At 35.5% G+C, this 23404-nt stretch overlaps 1 protein-coding gene across 25 annotated transcripts in view; it reads right to left on the minus strand.

Moving 5' to 3' along the window:
• Robo2 (roundabout guidance receptor 2) overlaps nt 1-23404 on the minus strand; it is a 1494745-nt gene that overhangs the window by 31994 nt on the left and 1439347 nt on the right. For 16 of the 25 annotated variants that reach the window (XM_075955346.1, XM_075956172.1, XM_075955268.1 and 13 more), the window contains 4 exons: nt 17302-17344; nt 15751-15878; nt 10163-10444; nt 4481-4637 (listed from right to left, as the gene is read on the minus strand). In XM_075955346.1, coding sequence (XP_075811461.1) covers nt 4481-4637; nt 10163-10444; nt 15751-15878; nt 17302-17344 — 610 coding nt within the window. Of the gene's footprint in view, nt 1-4480; nt 4638-9624; nt 9751-10162; nt 10445-15750; nt 15879-17301; nt 17345-23404 lie in introns of all 25 variants that reach the window. The other 9 variants (XM_075954892.1, XM_075954728.1, XM_075954559.1 and 6 more) reach the window with 1 other exon arrangement.

Raw genomic sequence — 23404 nt, forward strand, 5'->3', positions numbered from 1 at the left:
AACATTATTGCTAATCCCAGTCAGGATGCCCTACTGACTCTGTCCTTCTTCCTCATGCCCAGTGTCACTGCCTTGCTTTCATCCTTTTTCCAATACATATTGGCCATTTTGTTTGGAACATTCCAGACATTATCCACCTGAACCAAGGTTCTTGTTATCTAGTCTGTTATCAGTAGCAAAATAGCTGAATTTGTCTATGACATACAAAGATTCATAATTAACATCAAGGCACCATCTCAGATGTTCAGAGGCTTACAACTGAGCTCTTGCTTATATCTTCTGGGAGAGGGAGAATCAGTTTTCTCCAATAGAGTGACACTGGGTGTATCAGCCACTCAGGACAGGCCTCATATTCAGAAGTTCACCAACATGTAACAGACTTCACGTTTGTTCTTTTTTTTTTTTGAGTAAGTGTGCCATATTTATTTGTTTGTTTAAAGTTTCTCTATTTTGTCGTCTTTCTTTTTGAGTGTGATTTTATTTTTTCTATGTTTTGGGGGTTGTTTTACTTGGTTTTATTTATTTTTTGAGAAAAAAACTTAAATGTGGGTGGGTAGGGAGGAAAAGGGTGTGTAAGGACTTGGGGAAGGGAAAATATGATCAAATTATATTTAAATTTAAAAGTTGTTTTAAATAAGTATATTTATCATAAAATATCAACGTTGACCATCTTCATGCAGCATGTGCAAGTTGCTGAAACATGCGTCTCAGAAATTAAATGCAATCTAGGGATCAACAGGACAGAGAGGCAAGTTCAGGCAATGATGGAGGTAGAAGAAAGGGAAATGATCACAACTAGAATAAGGTGCAAAGGAAGATTGATGGGAATCTTTTCATTTTTCCTCCTTGACCAAAGAAAGATTCCTCTATTACGTATCAAGTCATATCACTGCTTGTATTTTGTTATACTGTTTGGCTAACAGTCTACTCTGATTCAAAATTCCCTCTAGATTGAATACTTTCTTCAGGTGATTTTTCATTAGCTTTGACTCTGGGCACAGATTCTGATAGCCAACCCGTTTGGGGTACTATCATTTATAAATAAATGATTCAAAATTCACTCAAGACTCCACTGATATAAGTACTCCTCTAGTTTACTTGCTTACTTCTTATTATTTTATTTCCATTGTTAATATATATTTTTAATGGAAAATAAATGTTCTCTCGTTCTCTTGCCTGTGTGTACATATGTGTTTATATTTGTATGAGATAAGGAAAGTCATGGGGGAGTGAGAAGAATAGAGGAGAACATGTTCATGTGTGCTCAACGTATATAGAGCCTTCGGACCATAATTACATCTTTCCTATTAACATAGCAGATCTCCCCACATTTTTTTTCTGTTCATCTGTTCTTATTGCTTCTCTTCCTAGAACCGGGCCTAGCATTTAGGATACATCTTTAAAAAATGTTGACAAACGTCTTTATTGTTGTCTGTTGCAAATTGCTGTAGGAATTTCTACAGCCTTTAAGTTACTTGTCCACTTTGGTGTGGCCTCTTATGTTACATATGCTCATGGCAAGCGCGTATCGGGCCTCTTCCAGCTGTGTGATTCGATTCCTGTTCCTCGTTTGTGCAGAGGATTGTGATCTATGACTCTACCCTTAAATAAATAACCCTTTATTATACTTAATTCTGAGCTAGTGTGGAATTTCTTTTTAGCATCCTTCTTCAGTAAATGGCAATTAAAAAAATAGAAAAACTAATTTTACTGTAGGATTACTGGCTGGCTTTTACTTCTTTAAAAAAATAGTTTTTTTGTTTGTTTGTTTTTTTAATAAGAAAAGTAAGGTGTTTTGTTCTTTGTCTTTGATAGGGAGGTCTCATATATCTCAGGCTGGCATCAATTGGACTAAGCAGCTATATAGCTGATGATGACCTTCAGATTCCAATGTTAAGCACTCTACTTCCTGAGAGCTGGAGGATATAGTTTTCCATTCCTGGTTTCATGCATCATGGGTAAGGTTTCTCTAACTGAGATGCATCCTCATGCCTAAAATAGTTCTCTTTTCCACTAGCAGTTTCTCAGCACTTAAGGCAAATAAGAACTCAAGAGTAAGATGAACTAATGATGAATATCTTAAATGTCACCATAGAACATTCATTCAACAACTGATGGAAACAGAGGCAGAGACCCGCAGTAGAGGACTGGGCTGAGCTCCCAAAGTCCAGCTGAAGAGTGGGAAGACTGAGAATATGAGCAAAGAGGTCAAGATCATGATGAGGATACCCACCGAAAGAGTTTACCTGAGCTAATGGGAGCTCACCAACTCTAGCCATACAAGGAAGGAACCAGCATAGGCCCAAACTAGTCCCTCTGAATGTGGGTGATAGTTGCATGTCTGGGGCAGACTGTGGGGCTACTGTCAATGGCACCAAGGTTTATCCCTACTGCTAGTTTTTTTGGGAAACTATTCTGTTTGGAAAGATACCTTACTCAACCTAAACAGGGTAGGGAGGGCCTTTGATCTTCCCCAAAGCAACGTACCTTACCCACTCTGAGGAGTGGATGAGGGTAGTGTGTAAGGTAGATAGAATGGGCGGAGGGGAGGCAGTGGGAACTGGGATTGGCATGTAAAATAAGAAATGATTGTTTTCTTTTTTCAAAATAAAAAGAAATTATAAAAAATTATATAGCACAATCAATTTTTATGCACATTGGCATGTATATGTTGAGAACATTCATTTTAATTATCTATAATAATAAATTAATACATTAGAAATTTAAAAATCATATAATGAATTTTGAGTAAATTTGAAAATAAACTATGATCACTAAATAGATTAAAATGACCTGTCATATCAATATTTGAAAAGAATTTGTGTAAGAACATAAAAGTATACTAACATAATAGTTTCATCACCAAAAGAAATACTTCTAGTTTTTCCACTGTTTAATAAGGTCATGTGGTAAGTTTCACAATATTTAGATTAAATTAATTTTCTTTCAGTGTATAAGGAGCATCATTATGTCAAATTAATATTTTAAGGAGATTTGTTGCTAAAAAAGAAGGATATCTAAATAACCTGCAATTTTCATGTGATCCAGATGTTATTCTTACAAAGCATTAACATTCTTTTCTCTTCCCATTCAAGTTATTAGTTTCCTGTCCATATTTTCTGGCTACAATCTTAAAACACAAACTATTAAGTAATAATCCTTTGATGAAGTGTGTACCTCTTGTTCTTCATGAGTTACTGACATATTACACCACTGGCGTGAATTAAGATCATATTCACAATTTAATTTTTAGGCCAGCAAAAGAAAGGGTGCGCTCACCAGGAGAAGAAAGGGTGGGCTCTTGACTGCTAATTTCAAACGGAAACATTGATTTAGTTAAGTAATCATTGTTTGCATATATACGGGCACTATTTCCCAGAAAAACAAATGAAATCTATTTGAGAGATAGAAAGATGGAGAAAAGATGTGTGTGTATAAGTATGAGTAGGTTATATACATATCATATGCTATATTATGTATATATATATGTGTGTATGTATATGCATACTATATATGTGTATGCAAGATGGCATTTACTAAAAAAGAGAAATATGCAAAATTTATAAGCAAATGCAAATATTTATATGATTTGAACAAATATAGACCATACTCCACTATACAATTAAATTTTATTTAGTATGTAAATACTTCTGTGTAAAACAAAATTTATGTATGGAAAATCCATATACTCTGTATTCTTGGATTGCATACAAGCCTTGTCAAAATACTGACTTGCAAACTGAAAGCAAGACAAAGCATTTAGAAATATTAATTTAGATAAAATATTTCATTTAATTTTTTGTAATAAAAACGATTATCTATGCTTTTTTGTGTTTCGAATCACTCCCTAATCAAACTAACAGGAAACCAACTCATGAGATACTAGGGAAAGAATAAAGAACCATCACATTTAAGGCCCATCAAAAAAATTATCTGACTTTAAGATTTTGTTATAGAGTGTGTATTGACATGAATCCCTTATTATTCCTATCCCTAAATTCCCTTCAGAGCTGGTGATTAAAGTTCTACCCAGTGGTCAAGTTCCCACAATTATCCCATTGTGATGGTTCTCTCCTGGTGGCGCCCTGCTATGGCCAGACATCCAGTCATTAGGAAGCGGTAAAGGATGATGAAGAAGGTTATTTTAATTCCCTTTCAGCCCCTCTCAGGAGTGCCTCTTTAGTTCACAGAGCTGTGGGTACTTGCTTTCAAACTAACGAGCAATATTATAAATGGAGGCTGATTATCGTGATTGCAGACAATCTAAAGCACTTGAAGGCCAAGGATTCTCACTCCTCAGTATGGGCTGTTTTATATTTATCAGCTAAAAATACAGCGAGAGTGCAAACAGTAAGGGAGGATGCAAAGAACATGAAGGGAGGGGAGCCAGTTAAATGATAAAGAAGTACACAGTAACAATGAACAGAGGTGGAAGTGAGTGCAGCCTTGGCCATCTTGTCAGAATATACCCTACTCTTACCCATTTTCTTGTTGTTCTGCAGCATAGTGCCCCAGTTCTGTACCAGGCAGGGGCTGGACTGGAGGAGGAGGTAGAGGGACATTAGCCCAAGTTGATCCATTGTTTTTCTGCGCTTTAGAAGAATTTTTGTTTTTCTTCTTTTTTCCACCTTTCCCACCTGAAAGCAATAAATTCACAGAGAATGATTATCTAAAGAAACAGAGTAGAGCAGAGGCCAGGATGTATTAATGTTTTCAAAACAGCAGAATCAGTATGTTAGGCATGATAAAACAAAAGCTATAAACAATGAAAAGGTATTACCAAGAACATGTCAAGAATGAATTCTACCAGCATCATTGTCTCTCCTAATTCACTCTCTGAAGAACCGAATAAACCAAAAAATATGGTCGCTGTATTAAGAACACATTTATTGATTTATTCCCCTCTTCCCCTCTGCTACTTCCATGTTTCATTGTTAGATGAAATAATGATTCATAGCAAATTCTTTTAAATGTCAGATTTCACTGTGTTTATAATGCTCTTTTACATAATCTGTCTCAGTGGAAAATGCAGTATCTAAAGATTCAAGTTAAACTTTCCATTATAATTTATTCAATTTAATTAATCCATAGGAGTAACATTCTTCTCCCCAAAGCCGTGGGTTTAAAAAAAAATCAATCAACTATAGCTCAGAGAGTATCTGTAAATGCCTCACCAAGATATATTTCATAGACTTTTCGTCCAATGAGTAGCAGCATTATTTGTGCATATATCATGATAGTAGTTCTCAACCATTTTAACTTTAATATTCCATAAAATTCCAAAATGAAGGGACTTTTAGGCAAAGAAACTAGTTAGCATCTGTACTTTATACAATACAAATGAATTCATGCACAAATATGAGCAGAAAGTAAGACAACAGTGTATAAATCCTATCGGAATTTACATGAAAATTAATAAACTATGAAAACAAAACATTATTTAAAATATGCTATACATTTTATTCTTCCAAAATTAAAAAAAAAAATTAAAACTTCTTCATTACCAAGGATGGTACCAAGGTAGACACAGGGATCACTATTCCTCGAGCAAAGAAACAAAGGATGTTTTAAGGGTACCCAGCAACTTGTATGACTCCTTTATCAGCTTATATGCATGTGCACACAGTGGTATTGACCCCTTGCACTTAATCTTTATTAAAGTAAATGTTGTGAGTGTAAGATATTTGTAGTGGGGCTATCTAGTCATGCAGATGAAGCGCATCCATTTCTTTCTCCTATCTATTACTAATCTGAGTCAGCACAATCAGATTAGAAAGTATAATAATAATCTATTGGAAGCCCGGCCACAGATACCACTGGTACACTAGGCATTCACGTTATTAGAGACTACACACTTTATGTGTCGTGCATGCCTACACTCATCGCCATTATGTCATCCCAGTACACAGCGTTTTCACTTTTGGTTGTAATTCTTTGGTGGAAGAAAAGGTACCACAGAAATGAAAGCAGGAATCTTCTACACTAAACTTTTGTGGGTAAGAGCTTGATTTCTGGACCCGAGGGCTAATTCCTTTATTATTCCAGAGGTCAGTAAGTAGATGTCATCTAATATATATGCATTTTTCCATATATAGAAAATAGATGTTTCATTGAGCTATCTTTAGAAATAAAAAAACATTACATGCAAAATATTAAATACAGAATGGCAGTCATTGTTGCTCTCTTCCAACTCCTCTCTCATTAAAAATTAAATCCATTTTCTAGCCACCTCTGAAAGTCTTCAATTTTCCAGGTTAGTGAATATGCCAGAAACAGCCTGAGTTTCTGAATTAAACAAAGAGTTTACTGCTGAATAGATCTTTATTTTACATTATGAAATAAATCTTTTACTCCTTAAGCCTCCGAAATCATAAACAAAGACCAAGGACTATATCATTTTTTTAATAAAACAGTAATTGAAGTTTACTATTTCCAAAGAAATGGGTTGAGCACCTCGTCTTTCCTTGCTACTACCTAGCTGTACTTTCTCTTTTCCTGTTTGTCTTTGATGAGGACAGTTTGTACAACTCCCACAGCCTTTTTTGAAACGTTAAGCAGACACCAAGAGAACTGAGTGATGTAAGCAAGGAAGACTTGGTGTGTCCATTTTAAGGGTGAGATTCTGTGATTCTCACTGATTGCTCAGGTTTAACGCTCACATTCACATAGAGAGAAATCTGGGTTCACCAGGCAGCAGTTTCTAAGAGCCACCTGTTTGTGAAGTGTCTAAACCAACTTCAGTTTTTATATAAACTCAAGCTGAAATCCTTACTAAAAATCGAGAAAGCAATTCAGCCTTTTTACAACTACTGTTGTAAACAACAGGCTTTACAATGTGCTTGGAAACAGCTGATCTTGGAGGGAATTTCCCAGGGCCTTCCACTAAACATCTGTTTCCCCTCTTCTAGAAATGTACAATTATCTCTTTTCTCATTTTGAATAATCAGGATAGGAATCCTCACCAAAATGGCTGTGTGTGTGTGTGTGTGTGTGTGTGTGTGTGTGTGTGTGTGTGTGTATTAGCTCCATGCTAATTTGTGAGCTTCTATGATAGTGGGGCACATATTACCTAACCTACTAGTTAAATTCTGATTCTGAGACCTGAATCATCAGTGAAATGAAGCATCTCTTGCTTCAACCTGCAACTAAAAGCTTCACCGTTTTAAGTGCGAACTTCCTATACTATGTTTTTTAGGCTTTGTCCAAATATTTGAACTCTCTCTTAAAGTCAAATTGTGTTTAGATTTGATTTATCTAACAAATGAACTCCATGGAAGGAAAATTATGAAAACAATTTATTTTAGAAATAAATGCATGGAGAGGGGAAAAGAAGTGAGCAATAGTTGCCTAGCAAGCATGAGGCCCTGGCTATGACTTCATCACTACCCCCAAACATATCACACACACACACACACACACACACACACATATATATATATATATATATATAATTGAATGTATACTCTTTTTAAAAGTTGGCACATTAAATCAGAATCAGTAATTTTCATGTATGTATTTTATATGTGATTATTATTATTTCTGTGACAATTAAAAATAGCTGAGCTTTAATTTTTAATAACTAAATTTTTAACAGAAGTTTTTGACCTTCTAAGAGGAATATATTATAAAGTATTTTAAGAATGAAATATATTCATTCAAATAAGTCAGAAATGAAAGTTTCTTAATCTTTGGGATTTTTAAAACATTATTTGCATCAATGTGGCTTGATCATTTATGAATGCTATACTATGGTTTAAAACATTATCAGCATCAATGTGAATTGATTATTTACAAATGCTACTCTATGGTTGGATTAGCTAGCCATAAGGGCAGCTTAATCATACATTTGAGTGTTAGGAAACATCCTTATGAAGCAGAACAGAAATAATGAAATCCACTTGAGGTGTTTTGTTTTGTTTTGTTTTGTTTTGTTTTGAGACAGGGTTTCTCTGTGGCTTTGGAGCCTGTCCTGGAACTAGCTCTGAAGACCAGGCTGGTCTCGAACTCAAAGAGATCCGCCTGCCTCTGCCTCCCGAGTGCTGGGATTAAAGGCGTGCGCCACCATCGCCCGGCTCCACTTGAGTTTAAACTGAACAGAAAACTGAAAAATGAATAATAATTTTAATCTCAGCTACTGAAAATTCTTTCTATCTCCTATTGAAGTAATTTAGTATTCAAATGTAGATCAAGTATTCATTATAACTCCTAGATCTGTACATACATGTCATCTGGGATATTACTGGGCTCAACAGAGCAGCAAGCACTACTGCTTAAAATTCTTTCAAAAATAACTTTTAAAAACTCATGAAAATCGATCTATACCAAATATTTGTTGGCTTGTATGTCTAAAGACTCCACACTTCATGGTATGCAGTATTCTTTATATACATTGCTTAGTATTTACATATCTTTAATGAAGTAAAAATGGAAGCTTCAGCAAAATTGCTTTTTAATTATACAGAACTATTGGGCTAATTATACAGAAACGACAGCAAAAATGACATATAAGGTCATTCCTAAAGTTCCCCTGTATTATTCAGCCACTTTAAATTCATAACAGATGTTTAAATTTTTTCCTATTCTATAATGTATTTAATCCTACCAATAAGCAGGAAGAGCAATGACTCATTTTGGAGGGAAAAGAGGACATTAACATTTCAGTCTAAGAAGATTCTATCTCCGAGGAAAAGTAATTTAGTAAATGTAATCCTAGTGGTGTTGAAAGTTAACTCTTTCTGCTCTTGAAGTTGTACATGGCATATCTTTAATCTGAAAAGATAAAACAAGTTGCGTGGCATGATCAATTAGAAATAGAGACGTGAAATCAACAGCCAAATGGTGTGAATACAATGGCAAGATAACACATCTACCACCAAATTTTCCTATTACAGGCAAGAATACCCGTGGTGGAAATGTCACTGTTGCTTGATAGGATAGAAATGCATTTCACTGTAACAAAATATATTCCCGCCCATGTGTTGTATTATGTCTGCATTAGAATTAGTTCAGCTCATTTCATTCAAATACATGTTCAATTTACAGTATAAAAATAAAAAGCCACATAAAATATTATATGCATAGCTCTTAAATTGTTAATAATCTCCCATACTAATTTTTCATATTTAGCAGAGTCACCTGATTTGACAGATAATAAGGCTCTCATGTGATATTTTAGAAAACCAATACAAAATTATGAGGCTACATTGCTTAATCGTTAATATAAGGCCCCCAAATAATTTTATTTCCATCATGTGTATTTTCTAGAATCAGTGACCTGGAACTGAATATCCTGTATAATCTTTCTATTATAAAGTTCTCTTGACTCATAAATAGGACCCAGGACAGACAAAACACATCTGTTCTTCATGAGCAGTCTTTATGAAGATGGCTCTATTTTTCTCCGCGCACATCAGTGCACAGTTCATGAAGGGATGACAGTGACTTTATCCTTCCTCCTCCCCCAATCAAAGTATAACTTCACTATGGTCAACCACTGCCATCTGATAGATAAATGGCTGCTGGCTGCTACTGGGTTGTGATTAAATATTTCTTCAATGGCAGCTAGAAACACAGGTCATATGCTCTTGACAAACAAATATTTCTCCTTACTGTGATCGAACCAACCTGAGAGACTGCCACTCCTTTCTGAGCTGTTGTGGGAGCTGGTGGTGCTGAAATCCTGTGACTGGTTGTGTGGCATTCTATTAGACAATCCCTCAGCCAATCGGTAGTCAGGGATGTAAAGTAAGGCTAAGGGTTAAAGGGCAGAGGTCATAGTGGCATCATGGGATTAGTTCACAGCACAAGCCCATGCAGAACATGCAGTTAGCAACTCAGAAGCAGATGTTGTGGGAGAGCAGAGGAATGCTTTATCTACCCTTTCCTAATGGAAGTAGAGATGGATTGCTGGTTATTATACTGAAAAATGCTAAAAGAATGAAACCAATTGGTGTTGGTGTGTGATGGTGAATTCAGCAGTGGTGGCGGTAGTGGTAGTGATTATTTAAGGTGCTGGAGACATACATGCCGAGAGAATATTTTAGTTTAGGTAATAAGCCTTGGAATGGATCGCTAAATTGAAGATTAAACAATAGATACAGATTTCTATATCATGCATAAATGATGTGATATTAATTTCTCAAGATACAAGAAACTGACTCACCATTGTTACCTTTGTTCTGATCAGGGAGTGAATAACCAAAGCCCATCAGGTCTGTTTTTTGCTGAATTGAGCTTTTCCACTGTGGATCAGGAAGATCAACTGCCAGTTCGTGGATGCTGTTGGAATGCAGGATCTGGGTAGTGGCATACGGGGTGGCCTGTGTTATTTGGCTGGAACTATTGTAAGTGGTTTTGGTAGTGAAGTCAATGCTGCTATAAATGGCTCCATCTGAAAGCATCGTTGCTGTTTTATCCCCTTGGCCTGGGACTGGCGGCAGCACATCTGCAATGAACATAGGGAAATGAAACTATTTAATGATGCACAGGGACCCAAACTATCAGCACTGAAGATGAAAAATAAATGTGTCACACTGCGCGTATGCATTGCAGCAAGATGGGTTTCATGAGCCAATGAAGGGGAGATGATATACAACTCTTGTCAGACCATCAACCCCAGTGACAGGCAGGCGCAATCCACGTCCTTCACGTCTCGCTGCTTACTACAACTCTTCCCCATTGGCTTCGAGCACGAATTAGGAACCTGAGATGTGCCACTACTGACAAACATACTCAGTTGCTCACTTGGTTTTAATGGCAGAGATACTGTTAACCTTTACAAGAGTGTTGCTAAGAGGGAATATACAAATTAGAGACGAATACATCCCTTTCCACTTCAGCACCAAAGACAAAATACATAGCTGTAGAACAGTTAAAAATGGCTCAAAATCATACTATCCTCACATGAAATAACCTTTTTTTTTCTTCTTGAGTTTTAACTTGCCATTTATTTGGCTTTATTTCAGTGTTGGAATTGGAGGATAACGGGAAGAAAACGGACTTCTTTTTGGTGAAATAACAAAGGGAAAAAATTTCAAGAACAAGTCATTTTCACAAAGCAGAGAATTTAACTCAGAAAAAAAGCAATCTTGGTGATCAGTGGGTTTAATTTATGCTATCAGCTCTGAGAATCAGAAATTCTCGTTTCACACTGTACAACAACAAGAGTTAAATTAAACTTTAGGAATAACAATGAACATCGATCAGCCCGTTTATCAGTCGGGGATGTGAACTGATGCTTTACAACTCAGACCTGCTCCCTCCCTCCTGAGCTTGTTTTCTCTTTTCAAATCAAAGAGAACTGGTGATTCTGCTAACACTGGTTTTAGACATTTAGAATTAATATCAGTCTGAGTATAGAGCCCCCCCCAATACCTTTGTGCTTTACAAACCTTGCACCCTAGCTCTTGAAGACATCACATGACTTGATTTGTTCATTATACAAACATTTTCAACTTGCATTATTTTTTTTCTTTTTGGTTTTTCGAGACAGGGTTTCTCTGTAGCTTTGGAACCTATCCTGGAACTAGCTCTTGTAGACCAGGCTGGCCTCGAACTCACAGAAATCCACCTGCCTCTGCCTCCTGAGTGCTGGGATTAAAGGCATGCATCACCACCACCTGGCTTATCTGTCTTAAAACTTAGACTTGATGACTCTCAACAGTACTTGAAATGGAGATTTTTAAAATTAGCTTTGCTTTTGTAACTTATGATAGCTAGGGAATTTGTTTTTGTAACAGAAAATTTATAATTTTGTTCACCAAAAAAAAAAAAAAAATTCAGTTCCTAAAGGTTCTGAGTCCCCAACTCCTCCAGTCTCTTTACGTTGAAGTGTATTTTACTTTACTGAAGTAAATATCTTAAATGAAAATCAGTGTGGTTGTTAACTATATTCAAGATTGTAAATTTCAGCCAGGCGGTGGTGGCACACGCCTTTAATTCCAGCACTCGGGAGGCAGAGGCAGGCGGATCTCTGGGAGTTCGAGGCCAGCCTAGTCTACAAGAGCTAGTTCCAGGACAGGCACCAAAGCTACAGAGAAACCCTGTCTTGAAAAACCAAGATTGTAAATTTCACTGGGTTATATAAACAAGTGAAAACATTTTTTAGATTTTAGATTTGTACTACTTTCTTATCCTTCTAGTTTTTAACTGCAAACTAATTAACATTTAAATGTTAGCATTCTTTTACTCTTAAACTTTTTATGTTTGATAATACTAGTTAGTGAAAATATTCCCATGAAGGAGTTTTCAGAATTTTTCTTCCTTCTGCTATTCATTCATGAACATTAGTTATCTAGAATGTCTCACCAACATTCACTTATCTTGAACCTATAATTCACCAATGTTACAGACTTAGGCTAAAGGACAGTTTATTTGTAAACTCTTGAAATGGTTTTTGGTTTGCTTGTTTGTTTGTTTGTTTGTTTGGTGTCCAAAGGGTAAAAAAGGTGAAAGAGTAATGAAAAATGACACCATAGGTAACATTACTCTGTTACCACACTGACTATGACTTTGGACACAAAATTGTTCCCTGTTAGGATAAGTTAAAGTCAGTCCACAAATAAAACTGTACCTATATTGATTTTAGCAGCTGCATAGTCTTCAAATATTATTTCATCACTATAATATATTTAATAATAAGTAGAATTATATCCTAATTTTAAAGATTGGAAGATTACTCGTGAACATTTGTACGTGGAAGGAAGTCTAATACTATCAGATGGTTTGGACCTCTGTACCAGCTCTGTCACAACAGGTTGCATCTGAAGGGACATCGCCATATTGAGGTTGCGCTTCCCATTTTCCCTTTCCCCTGGTTCCCAACAGTCTCGCCTTAATGATTTATCTGTATGGCTCTTGTTAACATTGTCATTGAAATTTGTGAATTGAAGGACTACTACCCTGTAGATTGCATTTGCAATGAATGCAGATTAGAACATTTTGGTTGTGCTTATATTTATGAATCTATTTAGATACTACTTCCTTATTTGTGTGAATGACTCCCTTCTTCACTGAATCTTCAGTTACTTGTGGGAAAGTTTCTTTTGAGATTCATGTCTTCATTTTGTTAAATTCACAATCCAATGACATGAAGAGAGAAAACACTTGTTAATTAAGTGACCTAATAAATTTTTATTTTTATCTTCTCAAAAGGTAAAATTATTTGCTAGTGAGTAACTTTATTATTTATGTTTCTCTTTCATCTATATTCAAACATGTTTTGGCATCACATTATTAATGGGAAAATCTTAATGCCTGTAATAATTCTTATAAATGATTACAATTATATGGTCACACACCCACATGGCGAAAGCACCATAGTCTAGATAAAACATTTGAGGCTTTAAAAATTGATCTGATCTGATTTCTCCATTCAGATCCAAAGGTACTCATCTTCATTAACTGTATTGTTTTAAAATTTAAACTATAAATATTGTTACTTATTTTATAACTTTATAAAAAATTAATAAATATTAAAATACTATATGATCATTTTCCTACATGAATAGTAAATGTTTAAAATCTCTAACATTGAAAGGAGACAGAGAAAACACTGAAAACCTTTTAAATTGACCTTGAGAGCATCTAGAAGTGTTTCTCTTCACAAAAATGAGGTGGCAATAAAGAAAAGCTTTGCAAATCTACATGTATATACTTTGGTTACATTGGAATAAGGCATCTGAAAAATTAATGGAGCTTGCCTAACAGAGTCATAATATTCTTTGTGTATGTATTAATTGAACAAGTCAACTTGTGAAGAGGAAGCTATTCCTGCTCAGGTGAAAGCTTTAGAAACCAAATTTAATTTTCTAGTGTAGGTTGTGGAATTGTGGGTCGCAGAGGGTATTTGGATGTGTTCAGGCACAGACATTTGCCATGCTATTTTACACAGAGTTGGAAGCTGAACAGTCAATCAGACAGTTTGCCTGCCATTGTCATTTGTAACCTAATGGTACCTATTACATGCTGACTATATTCTATGCTAGTGCTATGGAAAGAGTAAATGTTCAATATTTCTATCACATTGAACAAAGAGATGCAGCAAAAGGTTTCTTCTTGATATCCATCCATTCAATTCTCGGTATAGAATTACTTCTTCTACCTTTATTCAAAGAAGACATATTTTGGGGAAAGAGTATGTTTACAGCAGAACATAAAACAGAGATAACAGTAGCATCCAAATTTGAAAGTATTAGCATCTACTCAGCATGATGACATCTTTCATTTGTAATATTCGTTATTGACCAAGGAACTTTGGAAGTCTCTTTCTGAACATGTCTTATTTACTTAGTTATCTACTACTCTTCATAGATATATTACATGATGGTAAGGACCATCTTTTCTGTTTATTGTTTATACTCTTCATTACTCCCATACTGAAAGTCACACAAGAGGTACTTCGTAAAAAATGGAGATAGAGACAGAGACCCACACTGGAGCAATGGACTGAGCTCCCAAGGTCCCAATGAGGAGCAGAAGGAGGGAGAACATGAGCAAAGAAGTCGGGACCACGAGGGGTGCACCCACCCACTGAGACAGTGGAGCTGATCTACTGGGAGCTCACCAAGGCCAGCTGGACTGTTACCAAAAAAAGCATGGGATAAAACTGAACTCTCTGATCATGACGAACAATGAGGGCTGATGAGACGCCAAGGACAATGGCACGCAGTTTTGATCCTACGCAATCTGCTGGCTTGGTGGGAGCCTAGCCAGTTTGGATGTTCACCTTCCTAGATATGGACGGAGGGGGGAGGACCTAGGACTTACCACAGGGCAGGGAACCCTGACTGCTCTTTGGACTGGAGAGGGAGGGGGAGAGGAGTGGGGGGAAGGGGAGAGGGGTGGGAGGAGGGGGAGAAGAGTGGGAGGAGGGGGAGAAGAGTGGGAGGAGGGGGAGGGAAAGGGGAGGCTGGGAGGAGGTGGAAATTTGGTTTTTTTTTCTTTATTCTTCTTTTATCAATAAAAAAAAAGAAAAAAAAATATGCTGATTAGGACAGAGTAGGTAAACTAAGTAGTACAATATCGAAGCTCTTAGTTTCTGGTTTTAGGATTCTTGTGAGAATATTTGAAAATTAAATGCTCAGTCAATATTTTTTTCTTCTCAATTATTAACGATTTCCTTAAAACTTAAATTTTGCTTAAAGAGATATAGACATCCAAGTTTTCTCGTAAAATTTTTAGCAAAGAACATCATTTTTGCTATATGTTTTTCTTGTCTTACTTACAAGAGAAATTATTCTTTAAAATGTTTTTTAATTATGTGTATGTGTGTGTCTGAGCATGTGTGAGTGCAGGTATCATTGGCCTCCAGAAAAGAATGCTGGAACCTCTAGAGTTGGAGTTACAGGTAGTTGTGAGTTGCTGAGTTTGAGTACTGGTAAAATGAGTCCTCTGAGAGGTCATTAAGTCATTGTTTTTTCCACTGAGTCACCCAACCAGACCTGAAAGGAGACATTTATAATGTGTTATTTTAAAATTCTGAATTCAGCAAGATGGGTCAGAGTCATCAAGACACTAAGTTTGATGACTTGAGCTTGACCCCAGGGTCAAGTTGAAGAAGAAAACTGAAATGGGCAAGCTTCCCTCTAGCTTGTCCATGTGTGTTTGTAACCACATATTTTCTTACCTGCATGCAAAACAAAAATATAAAATGTTTAGAAGAAAACTAAAATAAAATAAAAATTCCAGAACACCAAACTAACAATAGACACCCCAATAATAAATAACATTATTTTGAAACACACAACTTACCTCCACGCCCAAAATTTCCAATTTCATTTGGGCCACTATTGCTATTGTTTACTGGCAAACTCGTGGCTGGCCATGAGTCAGCAAGCCATGGATAATTGGGGTCACCAGCATTTAGAAGACCTGGACGGCTGAGACAGAAATGAAATGGAGATTAGCCTGTGGGCTCAGCGAAGGAATTTGACATCTTCCTTACACACTAAAAAGTGTAAGGAGATATAAGGTTTTAATTGACTTTAAATTAAATTGCAAGTGCTCTTAAGAAATAAGGAACTTCAGTAGTTCATTAAAGTTATACATAGATCTTCTCTGTCAGTGGAAGCGAAGAGGCTTTGCCTGAGACTCTGCCCACATACAAATGAAATCAGTTGTCCACGCTGGAATCAGAGTGGAATAGAGAGCATAACAGCACCACGAGACCAAGCTTCATGCCAAGTTGACATCTCAAGGGAACAGTTCCTCTGAGAAATTGCTTTATATCTGCTATTTCCCAAGAAGTAAACTACCCAGTCCTCATTTCTGTAGTTCCCAATTGAATCTGTTTTGTCTAGGTAGGCACCCTTACACAAAGATATCATAACTGACTGGAGACAAATAGCTTGAGCCAAATTAATGAAGATTTCTTATAATTTTCTAATAGTACATTTCTACATTTCGCACATTGCAAAATAAGGGCTAGTTAGGGGTTTTTAAAGGCAGTATGACCCAGTGATATGGCCCCAACACCTTACCATATCCTGTGAAGAAAACTTTTTTCCTGTCACATTTAATAAGGAGTGCCATTATTTAATGTAAAAATGGAATTCTGATTCCTTTCCAGAATATTAGCATATTTGCAAAGAAATAGATCACCTATAATTGTTGCACTTTTTTTGATAGACCCCTTCTGGTACAATCCCTAAGAGAAACGTAAGTTTCTATGGAAACTGCAATAAGAAGATTCAATTGCCTTTTGCTGTATCTGCTAGCTCTCATTAGACTTAATCTCTTTTTGCTAAAATATTGATTAAATGGGAGATTGGAAGTTATTACTGGAGCCTAATTACAATCTCCATATTGGCAAAGGGAAAATAGATGAGGATATATGGGTTTGTTATCAGCTTTTATCAATTTCAATTGAGTATCCAAAGTTCTGGAATCCAGTCCTATCAATCTACAGCCTATTCATCATCCATGAATCATTTACTTTGTGATCGATTATGTGTAATTGTTCACCCACAGCAATTTAGTGAGAGCCAATAAGGAGTCTTAAACAACAGCAACTTCATTTGCTAATGTCTAATTAATGCAATAAACATCCTGCTAACAAATGAACACATTCCTTGTGATATTTACTACTAATTTCTTCAGGGGCATCTGGGAGATATGAAACATCTGGACTTGATTCCTCTAAAGTGCACAACAGATAGATCATTAAACCTTGTGGTAAGCAATTCAATTCCTCATAGAATTCTAAGACGTATAAGTGATCGTTTATTACAATAATAGCTGCTCACTACAGAATTTCCCCAGTACTGATTAAAAATAATAATAAAAAGAAACTACTTTGCATACCTCCCATTGCTCATTAGTCCTCCATCTCCTCTTTGAAATGTTACTGTAATAAAAAAAGACATAAACACATAGTCAGTGTTAATCACAATTAATAACAGCTACCTATTGGACCTCAGTTTAGAGGTGAAGATCAGGAATTCCAGCACAGTATAATTAATGAACTTATATAGGTAGTGACAAGCAATGGCTTGGTTCAGTGCAAAGTCATCACTTGCGCTAAATTAAATTGATTGCTTTAAGTTTCTTCAGTTGAAATGAATAGTTACAGTGGCCATTTGTATCTAGGTGTCAAATCTGTTACAAGTGGTGTATAAATGTTCTTACTGGAAGGACGATACAGCAATAATGTGGAATTACCAAATGTAGTCATTTATTCCCAACAAGAAATTGTCTTATTAAAAGAAATAATACAAAACTATACATTGAAGAGAACTAGTATTCTTCCATATGGTAATATGCTTCCAATAAACCAACAAAGAGTAGTGATCACACATTTCTGACTATCAAAAATCACTTCAGGTATATTTAAAAGCATTATGCATTGAACACTTACTTACAATTATGGTAGACATAAACTACTATTAATGTGTGTTACTATTCTCATGACAATATAGTTTGCAAATAGTTGATATTGAATGGATTCCAGTTATGTGTAAATATCTCAATTTTCTCTAATACTGAGGGACTTATTAAAGTAAACACCAAAAAAATGTCTGGTAGAATCATGAACATGATTCTACTTTCCAATTATCGTTTCCACTTCACAAGCCAGAAACATGCAAGTAGACCAACGTAGTGACCAAAGAGTTGAAATATCAGTCCAGTTCCATCATTGCTTTCTGAAAATCGGTTAGGTAAAAATGTATTTGAGCTTTACAGTGATTTATACAGGAAGTTACATTCCTCACAAAGGGTTTAGGGACCTAAGGCTGAGGAAACTCAATGCCGCCTAATATTTCTGCCACAAAAGTGAAAAGCCAAGCACAGCAGAGTAAAATATACACATAGTTGCAAGTTTGTTGGGATCAAAGTTTGTCACTAAGTTATCAAATTTGCTTTTTATGTAAAAGATATTTGCTGTGAAAAAGTTTCCAGAATGCAGAAGTGTTAGAATCTTATAATTTGAACCCAAATCATTACAGACCAGCACAAGTGATTGAGGGTGATGATGGGTATAAAATGAACACCATATTTTGTCTTTAGATGACACCAATTATGTTTTCTCTGATTTGTGTGGGGTAAACATGAAAATATTTTTTTAAAGAATTAACTAAGATATAGTCTCCAAATGTATAGATTACTTTCACAGTTTGGAAGTTTTGCATGCCTTGTCATTTGCTTGAAGTTCAGAGCAAGACTAACCACTCTGGAAATTTTGCAGTTTCCTAGTACAGTGCAGCGGTCTCTCCTTGACAGTTCTCTATTTGGTAAAATTATCATCATTAGGAAAGAAAATTTAACTCCAAAGGTCTACAATACATAAAACCTGATGTGTGGCTCTCAGAAATGTACTGTATGGACCACACATATACTGCCCTCTCCACTTTAACCTCAAAAATGTGCTAAGAAACCATCCTGACATAACCTTAACATCTGCCCATAACTAGCTACTCAAAGAAGATGATACCAATCACTGTTCCACTTAAGGGCTTAAAATTCAGTCTCAGGTGTGCAACTCTACCATATTGTGCCAAATTGTTAATTGATTTTTAACATAAATGAATTAAACTATAACAATCAATGTAAACAAATTAGCCGTGATTAGTGGAAGGTATTAGATAAAAGCCTAACATACACAAACACATTGAGCATAGGAATGCACACACTGACAAAAAAATGGAAACATTAAAGATGATTACCAACCACTTATCTTATGAATTTTATTAGCTGTGAGGTTTATAATAGAATATTAATTGCTAAAATAAATTTAAGACAATGCTGTAACATTGTAGGTGTGCAAATAGGCAATGTCTGATGGACTACACTTCAAAAGTGATGCTCAAGGGATGCACAAGAAGCTAAATAGTCCTGCTTAAGATGATGCTCCTTTTCCTCTTTTTGTTATTACCAGATTATAAATATAAGAGAAAAAGAGACAGTCTAATCAGAGACACGAAAAGCATCCAATGGCAAAACAAAGTTTTATGATATAATACTTAGAACCTAAACATAATGATACCATTAATTAAAGCTAATTTTCAGTGTTTGAATGCTATGGTAAACCATATTTACTAATAGGAACTAAATTTTAAGCATGACATTCAAAGTGATTAATATTGTACATTCAGAAGATATTTTTTTCTTTGTGTATGTCAATCATCATTTAAATCTTTCTTAAATTGGTCTAGATTAGCATTGGGTGTCAAAGATCCCATCAAGACATATATCCCTATCTTTATAAAACAATTACAAAACAGAAAAATTCACAGAACATTATGTAATTACTTGTGTAACTTATAATATCCTCCACACACAAAATTTGGTGGATGTGAAATTCTTCCAATTTTAATACTTCTGTCAAGAGAATGAAGAAGAATAGAAGAGGGAATGGTGACACATGTGCCCATATGTCTTATCATAATAGTATTGAGTTTTTGAGCGGGAAGCCTGCCTCGTTGTGTAGACCAGGCTGGCCTCTGCTCAGACATCAGCCTGGCTCTTCTCCCGTTGTGCAGACATTAGGTGTTTACCATTAAATCCTGCCCCTAGTTCTTTTTAAAGGAGGGTGGAAAGAGGACAATAAATTTCCTTTATAGCCTGTGATCTGATTTGAAAACAGAACAAAAGTAACAGCTTTAATAGATAAACAATAAAAGCAAATGACAACTTATAAACAATTGGAATTAATACAATGGAAACTGTGCATAATCTTTTCAAAGCAATTTTAGGAGTCATGCAGAGGGAATCACAGAAAAAATAATGTCATTTCCAATCAAGAGCTGCTTTGAGGAAACTCTAATTTCAAAGAAATATTCGCCTTGATGTGGAAAGAACCTGGGATCAGGAAAGAGAATTCATGACCATCCCCGTGTCACTGCTTTTCTAAGCCCAGGCCAGTCACTTTGTGTTCATCCGAGATAAAATTGAAGAGATCTTGACTGTGAATGAGGAATTTCTTCTAGCATCTGATTATAAGAACTTCTGGAGAGCAACTTATAGAAGCTTCAGACATGAACATCTAAAACGTTTCAGAATTGCATTAAGTATTTGAACTTATTTTGCTTTTCATGAAAGTCAGGAGGGAAAGAGATTTTCCAAGTTTCTGTCAAATACAGAATAATTCTGTGCTTCTAATATCACCTGTCGGATTAATCCTTTGGCATGTCTGCTAGAACTGGGGGGCAAAAAGAAGAAATGGAACTATAAGTATATTGACATTTTGAAGTAAAGAAGCTTCCAGAGCGCCTATCTCTAGTAGGTCACTTTTGCCTACTCGAAATGGAAACTTTAATGTTTCAGTCAAGCCTTCCTCCTCTTCCTGATAAGCTCTTACTCAAATATGAATGCATTAGTTTCCTTTTAATAAGCATTAACAAAGCCTACATAATCAGACTATAAAAATTCCATCACATCACTGAACTGCCCTTGCAGAGTCTGCCAAATATTTTGATTTCACTGTGTTTTAAAAATCCATGCATAGAGTATTTACTGTGCTATAATGTTCTCAATCATGTTAAATTGTTGGTATCTACCAAGCTTTCTAAAATATTGTCCTTATAGATAATAGTCACGTAATATAACCTCCTCTTTAAAAGTAAACCAAAGCTCACTTCTATCAAAATTTAATTACTCCAACAATTACAAATTAAGAAAATTAGGGCTAGAGAGATGGCTTGGTGGGTAAGAGCACTGTCTAGTCTTTCAGAGATTTCCAGCTCAATTCCTAGTGCCCACAAGGCATCTCACAACTGTATGTAACACCAGTCATAGGGAATAGGGATCTCATGCCCTCTTCGGTTTCCACAGGAGTTCAGGATGCAGAGGAAGCACAGATAAACAAGCAGGCAAAATGCCCATATACATAATAAAAGTAAATTAATAAAAATGTTACAAAGAAACAAATTGAAAAAATACAACATTGAATTATATGATATTGATAAACATTATCTGGTTATACATGTACATATATGATATATTTAAATCTATGGGACACATTTTAATGATTTATTTATTTATTATGCATACAGTGTTCTGCCTACAAACCATATCTCATTATAGAGAGTTGTGAGCCACCATGTAGTTGCTGAGAATTGAACTCAGGACCTCCAGAAGAACAACCAGTGCTCTTAACCTCTGAGCCATCTGCCCAGCTTGATATATTTAAATCTAAATCTATTGGTACTACATAGATTTGCTTCAAAATTTAATTGTTTGCTTTTTTAGCTATGAAAAACTGTAATTGTGACCATATGTTCACTTTATATTTTAAAATAGCCAATATTTTCTTTATAAATTTCTTTTTAAATTTCTCTCACTTTGTAGCATCTGAAGTTGTGAATGTTTTCTTGTAATCAGAGTCCCTTCATGCAAAGACAAGGAAATTGTCCTCCTTGGTAAAAATGAAGGTAAATACAGCTACTTGTTTTAAAAATGTGAAAACTCACTCCATTTATAATGCGGAACAGAAGGACCTGATGAACTACAATTGTCACTTGTGGGTTTATTTTACACATAGAAGCATGGGCAAAACAATGCTGTGCATTTGTGTCTGAGAATTTAAGTATGAGAAAAATACAGAAAGAAACATGGCAAAATGAGGATCAAGTCTGCACTATAAGTCCCCTGCTTTTGTCTGTGCAGAGAAGCAAAACATGTTTAGACCAGCTTTTTCTGCAAGATGATTTGAATGTATTAGTTTGTATTTGTTTCTGGATATTTGATTATACAATGGAGATTTTGTCCTTTAGTTTTATTGTAGCAAATGTGTTAAATTTGCTGGTCCCCAAAGAAAATTATAAACACCAGTTAACAGAGTGTTTGTTTGTTTGGTTGGTTGGTGTTTTCTCTGCTCAAATTTTACAAGAAAAATTCTGTAATGAAAACAAGATCCAGAGTACATATAATGAGAGACTGTAGGTGCTTTGCCTGTATAGTGTGAATGAAGGTATTCTGCCAGACTTGGTGTCTCACCTTGCAAGCTATTTCTGTTCTCCACTAATTAGTGTCTTCCTATTTCTTACTTCCAGAGACTAAGAATAGACTTGGGACAAAGGTGTAAGGTGCGTTCTTCAGTCAAACCTGACCTATTTTATATCATATTTTTACCGATTTAGTTTTATTTAAAGTCTAGAATCCCTAATAGTGGGAATACGTCAAACTTTTTACTGTATTTTCATTGAAATTTGAAAAAGAAAGTTATATAATACTCTAAGAAGTGGTTTTACATTAACTTGATTTGTTGAGTCTCTAATTATTAGAGAGTACAGAGACATAAGCCTGAGCGGTCACAGCACCAGCATCAGCATAAAGTCATGTAGTGGTGAATCAACAGAAACTTCAGAAATACCATCTTGTTTGTGTAATCACATTGCTTTAATTTTATCTGGTCTTGTATTTGTAATTTCAAAATAATAAATTTCTAAGAGAATTTTTGATGAAAAAATATAAAAAGACTAACACATCCTATTTATAATTAATATAAAACCCTTTCAAGAAAAATGATCCATCAGTAACTCTGTGCTTTTAAAATGGGACATCAGCCCATTCATAGAAACCGTGACTACAAATGTGTGGGAAAATGCACATCATTATCAATTCCTTATTAAAATCGCATATCCCCAGCTTCTGTAAAGACAAGACTGGAAAAATTAAAAAAAAATAGAGGGTAGGTGAGTAAGAAGAAAAATATAGAGAAGATATTACAACCCAGATAGGAAATGCTCCTTCCCTAGGATTGGCAAATCTTCATTTGCTTCCCACCTAGGAGAGAACAGCAATTGCTAGAAGGCAAGTGACAAGGATAAAGGACATCTATCCTCAGCCATCCATCAATTAAGTATTAAAGCTTTGAAAGGCTTCTCTCTGGCTTGGCCTTCTTCCAAATACCTGAAGGGCAAGTGCAGTCTGAGTTAGCAGTTCGCTTCCAAACTCATGGACATCAATC

The sequence above is a fragment of the Microtus pennsylvanicus genome, chromosome 1 (genome assembly GCF_037038515.1).
Source record: "Microtus pennsylvanicus isolate mMicPen1 chromosome 1, mMicPen1.hap1, whole genome shotgun sequence".
Taxonomy (NCBI): Eukaryota; Metazoa; Chordata; class Mammalia; order Rodentia; family Cricetidae; genus Microtus; species Microtus pennsylvanicus.